The sequence below is a fragment of the Nerophis lumbriciformis genome, linkage group LG26 (assembly GCF_033978685.3).
Source record: "Nerophis lumbriciformis linkage group LG26, RoL_Nlum_v2.1, whole genome shotgun sequence".
NCBI classification, from domain to species: Eukaryota; Metazoa; Chordata; class Actinopteri; order Syngnathiformes; family Syngnathidae; genus Nerophis; species Nerophis lumbriciformis.
Window position 1 is genome coordinate 4,710,001 of NC_084573.2, and position 17,500 is coordinate 4,727,500.

Sequence of the window (17,500 nt, forward strand, 5' to 3'; positions counted from 1 at the left end):
ATAAATAATAATAATATATATGTTTATTACATTAACTGTCAATAAATTAAACTTAAAAATTAAAATACAGCTTCACCGCTTTAGTCATAATTTTTGCACTTGAGAACCTTTTTTATGACTTCAGCTTTGTTTGATGTTGACATTACTGCCACAAGTGGTGGGAAAGTGTATTACAACTGAGTACCAATACGGACCACTGAGGAACATATATTTTATATTCTAACTAAATTAATAATAAATAATAATATTACAGTATATATGTTTCTTAAATCAACTGTCAATAAAATTAAAGTGCAAATGAAAATACAATTCCACCGCTTTAGTCATAATTTTTGCGCTTAAGAAGCTTTTTTATGACTTCAGCTCCAGACTGTTTGTTTGATGTTGCCATTACTGCCACAAGTGGTGGGAAAATGTATTACAACAGAGTGTCCAGATATTTTATATTCTAACTAAATTAGTAATAAATAATAATAATATATGTGTTTATTACATTAACTGTCAATAAATTAAAGTGAAAATGAAAATACAGCTTCACCGCTTTAGTCATAATTTTTGCACTTGAGAAGCTTTTTAATGACTTCAGCTTTGTTTGATGTTGACATTACTGCCACAAGTGGTGGGAAAGTGTATTACAGCTGAGTACCCATGTGGACCACAACTGAGGAACAGACATTTTATTTTTTAACTAAATGAATAATAAATAATATTACAGTATATATGTTTCTTAAATCAACTGTCGATAAAATTAAAGTGCAAATGAAAATACAATTCCACCGCTTTAGTCATAATTTTTGCGCTTGAGAAGCTTTTTTATGACTTCAGCTTTGTTTGATGTTGTCATTACTGCCACAAGTGGTGGGAAAGTGTATTACAACAGAGTGCCCAGATATTTTTTATTCTAACTAAATTAGTAATAAATAATAATAATATATATGTTTATTACATTAACTATCAATAAATTAAAGTTAAAAATGAAAATACAGCTTCACCGCTTTAGTCATAATTTTTGCACTTGAGAAGCTTTTTTATGACTTCAGCTTTGTTTGATGTTGCCATTACTGCCACAAGTGGTGGGAAAGTGTATTACAACTGAGTACCAATACGGACCACTGAGGAACATATATTTTATATTCTAACTAAATGAATAATAAATAATAATATTACAGTATATATGTTTCTTAAATCAACTGTCGATAAAATTAAAGTGCGAATGAAAATACAATTCCACCGCTTCAGTCATAATTTTTGCGCTTAAGAAGCTTTTTTATGACTTCAGCTCCAGACTGTTTGTTTGATGTTGCCATTACTGCCACAAGTGGTGGGAAAGTGTATTACAACAGAGTGCCCAGATATTTTATATTCTAACTAAATTAGTAATAAATAATAATAATATATATGTTTATTACATTAACTGTCAATAAATTAAAGTTAAAAATGAAAATACAGCTTCACCGCTTTAGTCATAATTTTTGCACTTGAGAAGCTTTTTTATGACTTCAGCTTTGTTTGATGTTGCCATTACTGCCACAAGTGGTGGGAAAGTGTATTACAACTGAGTGCCCATACGGACCACAACTGAGGAACAGATACTTGATATTCTAACTAAATGAATAATAAATAATAATATTACAGTATATATCTTTCTTAAATCAACTGTCGATAAAATTAAAGTGCAAATGAAAATACAATTCCACCGCTTTAGTCATAATTTTTGCGCTTAAGAAGCTTTTTCATGATTTCAGCTCCAGACTGTTTGTTTGATGTTGCCATTACTGCCACAAGTGGTGGGAAAGTGTATTACAACAGAGTGCCCATATATTTTATATTCTAACTAAATTAGTAATAAATAATAATAATATATATGTTCATTACATTAACTGTCAATAAATTAAAGTTAAAAATTAAAATACAGCTTCACCGCTTTAGTCATAATTTTTGCACTTGAGAAGCTTTTTTATGACTTCAGCTTTGTTTGATGTTGCCATTACTGCCACAAGTGGTGGGAAAGTGTATTACAACTGAGTACTCATACGGACCACAACTGAGGAACATATATTTTATATTCTAACTAAATGAATAATAAATAATAATATTACAGTATATATGTTTATTACATTAACTGTCAATAAATTAAAGTTAAAAATGAAAATACAGCTTCACCGCTTTAGTCATAATTTTTGCACTTGAGAAGCTTTTTTATGACTTCAGCTTTGTTTGATGTTGCCATTACTGCCACAAGTGGTGGGAAAGTGTATTACAACTGAGTACCCATACGGACCACAACTGAGGAACATATATTTTATATTCTAACTAAATGAATAATAAATAATAATATTACAGTATATATCTTTCTTAAATCAACTGTCGATAAAATTAAAGTGCAAATGAAAATACAATTCCACCGCTTTAGTCATAATTTTTGCGCTTAAGAAGCTTTTTTATGACTTCAGCTCCAGACTGTTTGTTTGATGTTGCCATTACTGCCACAAGTGGTGGGAAAGTGTAATACAACATAATGCCCATATATTTTATATTCTAACTAAATTAGTAATAAATAATAATAATATATATGTTTATTACATTAACTGTCAATAAATTAAAGTTAAAAATGAAAATACAGCTTCACCGCTTTAGTCATCATTTTTGCACTTGAGAAGCTTTTTTATGACTTCAGCTTTGTTTGATGTTGCCATTACTGCCACAAGTGGTGGGAAAGTGTATTACAACTGAGTACCAATACGGACCACAGCTGAGGAACATATATTTGATATTCTAACTAAATGAATAATAAATAATAATATTATGTATATTTCTTAAATCAACTGTCGATAAAATTAAAGTGCAAATGAAAATACAATTCCACCGCTTTAGTCATAATTTTTGCGCTTAAGAAGCTTTTTTATGACTTCAGCTCCAGACTGTTTGTTTGATGTTGCCATTACTGCCACAAGTGGTGGGAAAGTGTATTACAACAGAGTGCTCATATATTTTATATTCTAACTAAATTAGTAATAAATAATAATAATATATACGTTTATTACATCAACTGTCAATAAATTAAAGTGAAAATGAAAATACAACTTCACCGCTTTAGTCATAATTTTTGCACTTGAGAAGCTTTTTTATGACTTCAGCTTTGTTTGATGTTGCCATTACTGCCACAAGTGGTGGGAAAGTGTATTACAACTGAGTAACAATACGGACCACAACTGAGGAACATATATTTTATATTCTAACTAAATGAATAATAAATAATAATATTACAGTATATATGTTTCTTAAATCAACTGTCAATAAAATTAAAGTGCAAATGAAAATACAATTCCGCCGCTTTAGTCATAATTTTTGCGCTTAAGAAGCTTTTTTATGACTTCAGCTCCAGACTGTTTGTTTGATGTTGCCATTACTGCCACAAGTGGTGGGAAAGTGTATTACAACAGAGTGCCCAGATATTTTTTATTCTAACTAAATTAGTAATAAATAGTAATAATATATATGTTTATTACATTAACTGTCAATAAATTAAAGTTAAAAATGAAAATACAGCTTCACCGCTTTAGTCATAATTTTTGCACTTGAGAAGCTTTTTAATGACTTCAGCTTTGTTTGATGTTGCCATTACTGCCACAAGTGGTGGGAAAGTGTATTACAACTGAGTACTCATACGGACCACAGCTGAGGAACAGATACTTTTTGAGGGCCCTTTAAGGGGCGCCCTGGGGGCCCGACACTGTCATTTCTGGGAGCGCCACACACTCACCGTCTGAGCTGAAGTCGTCGATGAGAATGATTTCGTGGATGAGCTGCGGAGGACTTCTGGTCAGGACGCTGGCAGGAAAGAGAAAGGTTAGACGGCGAAGAAGGCGGAGCCAGACGGAGTCGCTGGTCACCTCATGATGGTGCGCGTCAGCGTGGAGCGAGCCTCGTTGTGGAAAGTGATGATGACGCTGGTGGCGGGAAGGTCGGCGTCATAGTTTAGGGACGCACACCTGCCGGGTAACACACACACACACACACACACACACACACACACACACACACACACACACACACACACACACACTGATTTATTGTCCTGCTATTTGTCCTCCTAATTGGAAACAGATGTGAATTTGTCGCCATGGCGATGTGAACAAAACAAGGGGTTGCCAGGCGACCGCATGTTTTAATGACACATTTCCAGACGAGATGAGTGTTTTCTATTTAATGATTTGGAGTGCATGAGAAAGTAGAAAGTCAAATCTAGGGTCGACGGACACGTTTATTGCACGCAGAACCAATGTTGTGAGGAGCAAAGTGCTGAGTCAGCATGGATTTTGAATTTTTACAGCGCAGTTTACAACATTTTCATCAAATTAAAAACTTTTTTTTTAAATTAAATTCAGGATTTTATATCACAATTTAATTCTCCTAAAATAATATCCCCAAAAACACACACCAGGGATGTAAAAACTATAAAATTAATAATGTTATTGTGAGCAAATTGTATGCACTGCATTTTAATAAACTGATTTTTATACACTGATTTTATACACTGAATTGTTATACACTGAATTTTAATAAACTGATTTTTATACACTGAATATTTTATACACTGAGTTTTTAATACACTGAATTTTTTAACTGATTTTTTTTTATACACTGAATTTTTAATACACTGAATTTTTTTAACTGATTTTTTTTATACACTGAATTTGTATACACTGAATTGTAATAAACTGATTTTTATACACTGAATATTTTATACACTGAATTTGTATACACTGAATTGTAATAAACTGATTTTTTTTATACACTGAATTTTGATAAACTGATTTTTATAAACTGAATTTTTAATACACTGAATTTTTTAACAGATTTTTTTTATACACTGAATTTTTATACTCTGAACTTTTATACACTGAATTTGTATACACTGAATTGTAATAAACTGATTTTTTTTTATACACTGAATTTTGATAAACTGATTTTTATAAACTGAATTTTTTATACACTGAATTTTTTAACAGATTTTTTTATAGACTGAATTTTTAAACTCTGAACTTTTATACACTGAATTTGTATACACTGAATTGTAATAAACTGATTTTTTTTATACACTGAATTTTGATAAACTGATTTTTATAAACTGAATTCTTAACACACTGAATTTTTTTAACAGATTTTTTTTATACGCTGAATTTTTATACACTGAACTTTTATACACTGAATTGTAATAAACTGATTTTTTTATACACTGAATTTGTATACACTGAATTGTAATAAAGTGATTTTCATACACAGAGCAAATTGTATACACTGAATTTTAAAAAACAGTTTTTTATATACTGAATTTTAATAAACTGATTTTTATACACTGAATTTTGTATACACTGAATTTTAATAAACTGATTTTTATACACTGAATATTTTATACACTGAATTTTTATACTCTGAACCTTTATACACTGAATTTGTATACACTGAATTGTAATAAACTGATTTTTTTTATACACTGAATTTTGATGAACTGATTTTTATAAAATGAATTTTTAATACACTGAATTTTTTAACAGATTTTTTTTATACACTGAATTTTTATACTCTGAACTTTTATACACTGAATTTGTATACACTGAATTGTAATAAACTGATTTTTTTTATACACTGAATTTTGATAAACTGATTTTTATAAACTGAATTTTTAATACACTGAATTTTTTAACAGATTTTTTTATACACTGAATTTTTTTACTCTGAACTTTTATACACTGAATTTGTATACACTGAATTGTAATAAACAGATTTTTTTTATACACTGAATTTTGATAAACTGGTTTTTATAAACTGAATTTTTAACACACTGATTTTTTTTTAACAGATTTTTTTTATACGCTGAATTTTTATACACTGAACTTTTATACACTGAATTGTAATAAACTGATTTTTTTATACACTGAATTTGTACACACTGAATTGTAATAAAGTGATTTTCATACACAGAGCAAATTGTATACACTGAATTTTAAGAAACAGTTTTTTATATACTGAATTTTAATAAACTGAATTTTATACACTGAATTTTGTATACACTGAATTTTAATAAACAGACTTTTATACACTGAATATTTTATACACTGAATTGTTATACACTGAATTTTAATAAACTGATTTTTATACACTGAATATTTTATACACTGAATTTTTAATACACTGAATTTTTTTAACAGATTTTTTTTATACGCTGAATTTTTATACACTGAACTTTTATACACTGAATTGTAATAAAGTGATTTTCATACACAGAGCAAATTGTATACACTGAATTTAAAAAAACAGTTTTTTATATACTGAATTTTAATAAACTGATTTGTATACACTGAATTTTGTATACACTGAATTTTAATAAACAGACTTTATACACTGAATTGTTATACACTGAATTTTAATAAACTGATTTTTATACACTGAATATTTTATACACTGAATTTTTATACTCTGAACCTTTATACACTGAATTTGTATACACTGAATTGTAATAAACTGATTTTTTTAATACACTGAATTTTGATGAACTGATTTTTATAAACTGAATTTTTAATACACTGAATTTTTTTAACAGATTTTTTTTAAACACTGAATTTTTATACTCTGAACTTTTATACACTGAATTTGTATACATTGAATTGTAATAAACTGATTTTTTTTTTATACACTGAATTTTGATAAACTGATTTTTATAAACTGATTTTTTAACACACTGAATTTTTTTAACAGATTTTTTTTATATGCTGAATTTTTATACACTGAACTTTTATACACTGAATTGTAATAAACTGATTTTTTTTATACACTGAATTTGTATACACTGAATTGTAATAAAGTGATTTTCATACACAGAGCAAATTGTATACACTGAATTTAAAAAAACAGTTTTTTATATACTGAATTTTAATAAACTGATTTTTATACACTGAATTTTGTATACACTGAATTTGAATAAACAGACTTTTATACACTGAATATTTTATACACTGAATTGTTATACACTGAATTTTAATAAACTGATTTTTATACGCTGAATATTTTATACACTGAATTTTTAATACACTGAATTTTTTTAACTGATTTTTTTTATACACTGAATTTTATACTCTGATTTTTTTATACACTGTTTTTTTTTACTCTGAATTTTTATACACTGATTTTTTTTTACTGTTTACGACCCCCCTCCCTTTAGAAACAGCTGTTGCCATGTAATCAAGGAAAGTCCAAATAAAAGAGGAGGCGTACAATATTTGGTCAGAGCGTGGTGGGAGACTGTACAAGAGTACAGCCCAGACGTTTCTCCTCAATTGAGCCAAATTGAATTCTGTCTCTGTTTGATTCCTTGCTTCTTTGTCTGTTTAATAGATGTAATCAGTGTTTGAACCTGACATTTTCTACCATCAGATTGTCAAATATTAAGCAGTTTTGAGAGTTGGGTGGCCCCCGGCTGCTCACCTGTAGTGTCGGGTGTCCCTGATGGTGCGCTCGCCCCCCAGCCGGTCGCTCTCCTGCAGGTTGAAGGCGTGCTCCCGGTACGGGTCGTCTCCTGGGCTCAGCTGCTTCGCCGCCAGGTAGGACCGCTCGTCGAAGGCGCCCAGCGCCAGACCCGGCAGCTCCCCCCGCGGGGGCTGGCTCACCTGACGAGCACACGTTGAAGCAGCTTGAATAAAACACAGTATTATTGTCTTTGAACGCCACATCTTTTTTAGCGCCGGATCTCATTAAGATGCATGAATTTGAAGCACCGCCCCTCCCTCAGAGGTCCGTCACCACCAGTCCCGACCCGGCAGCCGAGCTAAGAAGCGCCGCTCAAGTCAAGGCTCCTCTGAATTCAACATGATTCATGAAGCGCCTCTTTCAAGTCCAGTTAAAAGACTCACACTCCAGTCCAACTCCTCTGTGGCGTTTGCTTCAAAGCTGACATTTTCCACGACGTTCCAACAGAAATGCGTGTCTCCAGAGGAAGTTTACGGACACCAAACGTGAGAAAAATCTTTCATGAGAGGAGTTGCTCAAATGCTTGCTTTTTTTTTGAAGACGAATAGGCGAAGCTAACGTGAGCGGGAATGCTAACCTAGCGTGACCTTAAAATGTTAGCGTATTGTTAGCATGTAGCTAAAAATAGCTGAATCGCTATTTTTATAAACTGATTTTTTTACACTGAATTTTTATATACAAATTTTATACACTGAATTTTCACACTGAATTTTTTATACACTGAATTTTTAAACACAAATTTTATACACTGAATTTTATACATTGAATTTTTATACACTGAATTTTAATAAATGGAATTTTATACACTGAATTTTTATACACTGAATTTTAATAAATGGAATTTTATACACTGAATTTTTATACACTGCATTTTTTATACACTGAATTTTGCATTCACTGAACTTTTTACATTGAATTTTTATACACTGAATTTTTTATAAACTGATTGTTTTACACTGAATTTTTATACACTAATTTTATACACTGAATTTTTATACACACATTTTTTATAGACATAATTTTTTATACACTGAATTGTTATACATTGAATTTTTATACACTGAATTTTTATACACATTTTTTATAGACATAATTTTTTATACACTGAATTGTTATACATTGAATTTTTATACACTGAATTTTATACACTGAATTTTTATACACTGAATGTTTTAGAAACTGATTTTTTTACACTGAATTTTTATACACACATTTTATACATTGAATCTTATACACTGATTTTTTTATACACTGAACTTTAATAAACTGAATTTTATACACAGAATTTTTTACATTGAATTTTTATACACTGAATTTTTATACACTGAATTTTATACATGGAATTTTTATACACTGAATTTTATACACTGATTTTTTTATACACTGAATTTTTATACACTGCATTTTTTTACACATCATTTTTATTCAATGATTTTTTTACATTGAATGTTTATACACTACATTTTTACACACTGAATTTTTTACACTGAATTTTTATGCACTGAATTTTATACACTGATTTTCTTGAGACACTGACATTTTTACACTAATTTTTTTTATACACTGAATTTTTTTTGCACTGATTGGTTTATACACTGAATTGTTTACACTGATTTTTTTATACACTGAATTTTTTACACTGAATTTTTATGCACTAAATTTTATACACTGATTTTCTTAAGACACTGAAATTTTTACACTGATTTTTTTATACACTGAATTGTTTACACTGATTTTTTACACTGAATTTTTTACACTGAATTTTTATACACTGAATTTTAATAAACTGATTTTTATGAACACCAAAGGTGAGAAAAATGTAGCATCTATCTTTCGGGAGAGGAGTTGCTCAAATGCTTGCTTTTTGAAGACTTTTAACCTCGGCGAAAAGGCAATGCTAACATGCTAGCATGACCTTAAAATGCTAGCGTATTGTTAGCATGTAGCTCAAAATAGCTGAAGTGCATCTGGTACATCGCATTACTTTTTTCACCTTTTGGTATGTTACAGCCTTATTCCAAAATGGAATAAATTCATGTTTGTCCTCAAAATTCTACACACAATACCCCATAAGGACAATGTGAAAAAGTATTTTTGGAAGATTTTGATCATTTATTAAAAATAAAAAACTACGAAATCACATGTACAAACGTATTGTAGCTTTTCAAGAGGCTTTGGGAAGACCCAACAATGACTTTGGCAAACACGTCCAGTGTGACAGTAAATTAGCCATCTTCTTTTCATAACTTGACTATCATTTCCCTCCCACACCACAGAAACACGCTACAACAAACTGACTCACTGCGTCGTAAAGTGACAACTGAGCTTTTGCAAACAACTCCAAACATTGGAACACAACAACGGAATCACAACACCCGCAAAGACCTTTAAAAAAAAAAAAAAACCTGATGTGGTAAGTATGGAGGTTGATTTGTGGCTTTATGGCGAAAGCTTTTTTTGACGCTGAATTAATGTAACAGAATTTTTGGTGTTTGAATTTTGTGAAATGATTTACTTTTTTTTTTTTACATCAAATTATGCTGACAATCTCATTGAAAAAAAATATTAGCAAAATGTGCATGTTTAAAAATTCAGTGTAAATAAAAAATCATCCATCCATCCATCCATTTTCTACCGCTTGTCCCTTTTGGGGTGACGGGGGGGTCGCTGGAGCCTATCTCAGCTACAATAAATTTAAAAAAAAAAAAAAATTTAAATAAAAAATCAGTGTATACAAATTCAGTGTAAATTTAGTGTATTTTTAATTACATTTTTACAATTCTGTGAAATTTAGTGTAATTTTAATTTAATTCTATTTTGAAAATTCTGTGTAAATTTCGTGTGATTTTAATTTCATTACATTTTTAAGATTTAGTTTAATTTTAATATAATATAAATTTTTTTAAATTCTGAGTAAATTTAGTGTAATTTTAATTAAATTAAATTTCTAAAACTCAGTGTAAATTTACTGTAATTTAGTGTGATATTAATTTAATTTCATGTTTAAAATTATGTGTAAATTTAGTGTAATTTTGTGTAATTTTAATTTAATAACATTTTTAAAATTCAGTGTAAATTTAGTGTAATTTTGATTTGATTACATTTTTTAAATTCAGTGTAAATATTGTGTAATTTTAATAACATTTAAAAAAAAATCAGTGTAAATTTAGTGTAATTTAGTATAATTTTATATGTTAACAATTCTGTGTAATTTAGTGTATTTTTTAATTTAATTCTATTGAAAAACTTGTGTAAATTTCGTATCATTTTTAAAATTTAGTGTAATTTTAATTTACTATAATTTTGAAAATTCAGTGTAAATTTAGTGTAATTTAGTGTAAATCTAATTTAATAAAAATGTTAAAATTCAGTGTACATTTAGTGTAATTTAGTGTGATTGTAATTTAATAACATTTTTTTTAATTCAGTGTAAATTCTGTGTAATTTTAATTACATTTTTAAAATCCACTGTAAATTTAAAGTAATTTTAATAACAATTTTAAAATTCAGTGTAAATTTGGTGTAATTTAGTATAATTTGAATTTAATTTAATTCTTAAAATTCAGTGTAAATTTATTTTAATTTAATGACATTTTTACATTTCTGTGTAAATTTCGTGTAATTTAGTGTGATTTTAATTAATTTATTTATTTTAATTCTGTGTAAATGTTGTCTAATTTTAATGTAATTAATTGTTTTTAATTCAGTGTAAATTTAGGGAAATTTTAATTAATTAATTCTTCAAAATTCAGTGTAAATTTAGGGTAATTTAGAGTAATTTAAAACATTTTTTTATTCTGTGTAAATTTAGTGTAATTTTAATTTAAAGACATTTTTAAAAATTCCGTGTGAATTCAGTGTAATTTAGTACATTTTTAATTACATTTTTACAATTCTGTGTAATTTAGTGTAATTTTAATTTAATTGTATTTTGAAAATTCTGTGTAAATTTCGTGTGATTTTAATTAAATTAAATTTTTAAAACTCAGTGTAAATTTACTGTAATTTAGTGTAATTTTAATTTAATTTCATGTTTAAAATTATGTGTAAATTTAGTGTAATTTTGTGTAATTTTAATTTGATAACATTTTTAAAATTCAGTGTAAATTTACTGTAATTTTGATTTGATTACATTTTTTAAATTCAGTGTAAATATTGTGTAATTTTAATATCATTTAAAAAAATTCAGTGTAAATTTAGTGTAATTCAGTATGATTTTAAATGTTAACAATTCTCTGTAATTTAGTGTATTTTTTAATTTAATTCTATTTAAAAACTTGTGTAAATGTCGTGTGATTTTAATTTAATTACATTTTTAAAATTTAGTGTAATTTTAATTTAATATCATTTTTAAAATTCTGTGTAAATTTAGTGTAATTTAGTGTAATTCTAATTTAATACAAATTTTAAAATTCAGTGTAAATTTAGTGTAATTTAGTGTGATTGTAATTTAATAAAATTTTTTTAATTCAGTGTAAATTCTGTGTAATTTTAATTACATTTTTAAAATTCACTGTAAATTTAGAGTAATTTTAATAACATTTTTTAAATTCAGTGTAAATTTGGTGTAATTTAGTATAATTTGAATTTAATTTAATTCTTAAAATTCAGTGTAAATGTATTTTAATTTAATGACATTTTTACATTTCTGTGTAAATTTCGTGTAATTTAGTGTGATTTTAATTAATTAATTTATTTTAATTCTGTGTAAATTTTGTCTAATTTTAATGTAATTAATTGTTTTTAATTCAGTGTAAATTTAGGGAAATTTTAATTAATTAATTTTTTAAAATTCAGTGTAAATTTAGGGTAATTTAGAGTAATTTAAAACGTTTTTTTATTCTGTGTAAATTTAGTGTAATTTTAATTTAAAGAAATTTTAAAAATTCAGTGTGAATTTAGTGTAATTTTGTACATTTTTAATTACATTTTTACAATTCTGTGTAATTTAGTGTAATTTTAATTTAATTCTATTTTGAAAATTCTGTGTAAATTTGGTGTGATTTTAATTTCATTAATTTTTTTAAGATTTAATGTAATTTTAATATGATATAATTTTTTAAAAATTCTGTGTAAATTTATTGTAATTTTAATTAAATTAAAATTTTAAAACTCAGTGTAAATTTACTGTAATTTAGTGTAATTTTAATTTAATTTCATGTTTAAAATTATGTGTAAATTTAGTGTAATTTAGTGTAATTTTAATTTGATAACATTTTTAAAATTCAGTGTAAATTTTGTGTAATTTTGATTTGATTACATTTTTTAAATTCAGTGTAAATATTGTGGAATTTTAATAACATTTAAAAAAAATTCAGTGTAAATTTAGTGTAATTTAGTATAATTTTAAATGTTAACAATTCTGTGTAATTTAGTGTATTTTTTAATTTAATTCTATTTAAAAACTTGTGTAAATTTCGTGTGATTTTAATTTAATTACATTTTTAAAATTTAGTGTAATTTTAATTTAATATCATTTTTTAAATTCTGTGTAAATTTAGTGTAATTTAGTGTAATTCTAATTTAATAAAAAAATTAAAATTCTGTGTAAATTTAGTGTAATTTAGTGTGAAGTTGACTGTATCTTTAAATGTGTTGCAAGCCAACGGGTGGAGCTGTTTTTTTTTTTTTTCTTTGCTCGTTTGGCGCCAACAAAGGTGAACGACCTCTGTGCAAAGAGAGCGCTCGGTTGTTGACGTGAGCTTTGCACACTTTGAAAAGTGAGGACGTCTCCACAACATCGCATAAAGAAAGAAGAATGATTGAATTAAGAAATTGCGTGATAAAATGGAGGAGGAAGACCACAGTCCTGTTACCTAAACTGATGTCGTTTATTTTTCAAATACAATTTTGTAACCAAAACAAAAACAGCTGACGTGTGTTTAATTGTACAAAAGCCAAAAGCAGTGAAGTTGTCACGTTGTGTAAATAGTAAATAAAAAAGAGAATACAACAAATCCTTTTCAACTTATATTCAATTAAATAGACTGCAAAGACAAGATATTTAACGTTCAAACTGGCAAATGTTGTTATTTTTTGCAAATATTAGCTCATTTGGAATTTGATGCCTGCAACATGTTTCAAAAAAGCTGGCACAAGTGGCAAAAAAGACTGAGGAAGTTGAGGGATGCTCATCAAACACTTTTTTTGGAACATCCCACAGGTGAACAGGCTAATTGGGAACAGGTGGGTGCCATGATTGGGTATAAAAGCAGCTTCCATGAAATGCTCAGTCATTCACAAACAAGGACGGGGCGAGGGTCACCACTTTGTCAACAAATGCCTGAGTAAATTGTTTAAAAACAACATTTCTCAACCAGCTATTGCAAGGAATTTAGGGATTTCACTATCTATGCTCCGTAATATCATCAAAAGGTTCAGAGAATCTGGAGAAATCACAGTAAATAAGCCATGATATTACGGACCTTTGATCCCTCAGGCGGTACTGCATCAAAAAGCGACATCAGTGTGTAAAGGATATCACCACATGGGCTCAGGAACACTTCAGAAAACCACTGTCAGTAACTACAGTTGGTCGCTACATCTGTAAGTGCAAGTTAAAACTCTACTATGCAAAGCCAAAGCCATTTATCAACAACACCCAGAAACGCCGCCGGCTTCGCTGGGCCTGAGCTCATCTAAGATGGACTGATGCAAAGTGGAAAAGTGTTCCGTGGTCTGACGAGTCCACATTTCAAATTGTTTTTGGAAACTGTGGACGTCGTGTCCTCCGGACCAAAGAGGAAAAGAACCATCCGGATTGTTATAGGCGCAAAGTGTAAAAGCCAGCATGTGTGATGGTATGGGGGGTGCATTATTGCCCAAGACATGGGTAACTTACACATCTGTGAAGGCACCATTAATGCTGAAAGGTACATACAGGTTTTGGAGCAACATATGTTGCCATCCAAGCAACGTTACCATGGACGCCCCTGCTTATTTCAGCAAGACAATGCCAAGCCACGTGTTACAACAGCGTGGCTTCATAGTACTAGACTGGCCTGCCTGTAGTCCAGACCTGTCTCCCATTGAAAATGTGTGGCGCATTAAGAAGCCTAAAATACCACAACGGAGACTGTTGGACAACTTAAGCTGTACATCAAGCAAATGTTTACTGAGTCTTGTTAAAAGGAAAAGGCCATGTAACACAGTGGTAAAAATGCCCCTGCGACAACTTTTTTTTGCAATGTGTTGCTGCCATTAGATCCTAAGTTAGAAGCTAGAAGGGCGTACCTACTCAATGGGTCTTTTTCCTGGATAGCATCGCCATGGTAACACGAAATATCCCCCAAAATTAAACACCGCTCTAGCCACCATCGAGACCTTTCCAATGATATATACGATATGTTGGGGTTCGTTTGGCAGGTTCGACCCGCATTAAATACGGAAGAAAAAAATCCTATTAAAATGAAGTCCAAGCAATAATAAATTGGGCCTAATAATTAGTCATCTTTCTCTTTATTGGAATAATTATGACTTATAGTTCACATCCTTGTCAAATAAACATGCTTTTTGATGACGTTTAATCAATGTTGGGTTCTGACCTTGACTTGACCATTGAATTTTGGTCATTTCCCAACCAATATTCTACAACATTGAAACAACATGCTTCAATGCAGGTACTAGACTGGCCTGCCTGTAGTCCAGACCTGTCTCCCGTTGAAAATGTGTGGCGCATTATGAAGCCTAAAATACCACAACGGAGACTGTTGGACAACTTAAGCTGTACATCAAGCAAATTGTTTACTGAGTCTTGTTAAAAGGAAAAGGCCATGTAACACAGTGGTAAAAATGCCCCTTGTGACAACTTTTTTTGCAATTTGTTGCTGCCATTAGATCCTAAGTTAGAAGCATTTGAAGTAACAACACAGTTGCAAACTACGACCACAAAAACAAACACTAAGATTTGAGTAAACGGACAAAATGCACAAAGGTGGCTCCTTGCGTCACTGTTGCGTGGTGCGTTCACTGACACTTGGTGAAACACAACACGCCTGCAGCCAAATCCAGCAGCTGGCCCGCGTGCACACCCTCACGGGTGCTGCAACCCGAGAGACACACACACACACACACACACACACACACACACACACACACACACACACACACACACACACACACACACACACACACACACACTTGTATTTGTTACCTTCTTGAGACCTAAGAAAAAAGCCTACCTCTTTAGGACCAGCCTTTCTAGATATATAAAGATGTGTATTTACAACATTAATAATATATACATATAAAAAAGCTTGAGTTGGAATTTCACAAGGAAAAGGTTACAATTTCACAAGAAAAATTTAGAATGTTGGCAGTATTATAATAAAAGTCGTCATTTTACTCAACGCAAGTCAAAATTTTACAATAAAAACTGAACATTTGTGCAATATTATGATGCAATTTGGAATTTTACTCAACGCAAGTCAAAATATTACAAGAATTTGTGCAGATTATGATAAAAGTTGAAATTTTACTCAATAACAGTGGCAATTTTACAAGAAAAACGTAACATTTTGGCAATTTTATGAAAAGAGTCGTCATTTTACTCGACAAAAGTCACTATTATATAAGAAAACTTTAACATTTTGGCAATATTATAATAATAATCGGAATTTTACTCGGCAAAAATCATGACAAAAGTTATAATTTTACTTTAAAAAATGATTTAGCTGCCGTCTTGTTTTATCATATATTGCTGCCTTTGCAATGTTTACTTTTGTATGCACATTAAATCAACCCAAAAAAAATCCTGACTTTGGAGCAATGTTCACAGACTCTAGTATTTGGCTCTCTATTAACTTGTTCACACCTCCTCATATGTAAGCTACTTTTCCTTCTCGATGTCTCAAGAAGGGCAGAAATACAAGAACACACACACACACACCCACATACATTCTTGTATTTCTTACCTCCTTGAGCCCTCTGAAAAATGCCTACCTCTAGTATTATGAAAAAAGTCGTAATTTTACTCAACGCAAGTCAAATTTTACAAGAAAAACTGAACATTTGTGCAACATTATGATAAAAGTTGGAATTTTACTCAACGCAAGTCAAATTTTACAAGAAAAACTGAACATTTGTGCAACATTATGATAAAAGTTGGAATTTTACTGAATAGCAGTCGCAATTTTACAAGAAAAGCTTAACATTTTGGCAATTTTATTAAAAGAGTCGTCATTTTACTCGACAAAAGTCACAATTTTATAAGAAAACTAACATTTTGGCAATATAATAATAATCGGAATTTTACTTGAAAAAAATGATGACAAAAGTTATAATTTTACTTAAAAAATTACGTAAAAAAGTCATAATTTTACGTAAAAAAGTAATAATTTTACAAGAACATATTGCAATATTAGATAAACAAAAAGAATATGAGAAATTGTTCTTTAGCTGCCGTCTTGTTTTATCATATATTGCTGCCTTTGCAATGTTTACTTTTGTATGCACATTAAATCAACCAAAGAAAAATCCTGACTTTGGAGCAATGTTCACAGACTCTAGTATTTGGCTCTCTATTAACTTGTTCACACCTCCTCATATGGAAGCTACTTTTCCTTCTCGGTGTCTCAAGAAGGGCAGAAATACAAGAACACACACACACACACACACACACACACACACACACACACACACACACACATTCTTGTATTTCTTACCTTCTTGAGCCCTTTGAAAAATGCCTACCTCTAGTATTATGATAAAAGTCGTAATTTTACTCAACGCAAGTCAAACTTTTACAAGAAAAACTGAACATTTGTGCAATATTATGATAAAAGTTGGAATTTTACTCAACGCAAGTCAAAATATTACAAGAATTTGTGCAAATTATGATAAAAGTTGAAATTTTACTCAATAACAGTGGCAATTTTACAAGAAAAACTTAACATTTTGGCAATTTTATGAAAAGAGTCGTCATTTTACTCGACAAAAGTCACAATTTTATAAGAAAACTTGAACATTTTGGCAA

General features: G+C 29.5%; 1 protein-coding gene across 1 annotated transcript in view; it reads right to left on the reverse strand.

Moving 5' to 3' along the window:
- The window catches only part of galnt16 (UDP-N-acetyl-alpha-D-galactosamine:polypeptide N-acetylgalactosaminyltransferase 16), a 72,808-nt gene that overhangs the window by 53,074 nt on the left and 2,234 nt on the right, over positions 1-17,500 (reverse strand). Inside the window, exons 2-4 of the mRNA XM_061987635.2 lie at positions 7,486-7,667; positions 3,894-3,992; positions 3,764-3,831 (exon numbers count right to left, since the gene is read on the reverse strand). Of these exons, the coding sequence (XP_061843619.2) occupies positions 3,764-3,831; positions 3,894-3,992; positions 7,486-7,667 (349 nt within the window). The remainder of the gene's footprint in view (positions 1-3,763; positions 3,832-3,893; positions 3,993-7,485; positions 7,668-17,500) is intronic.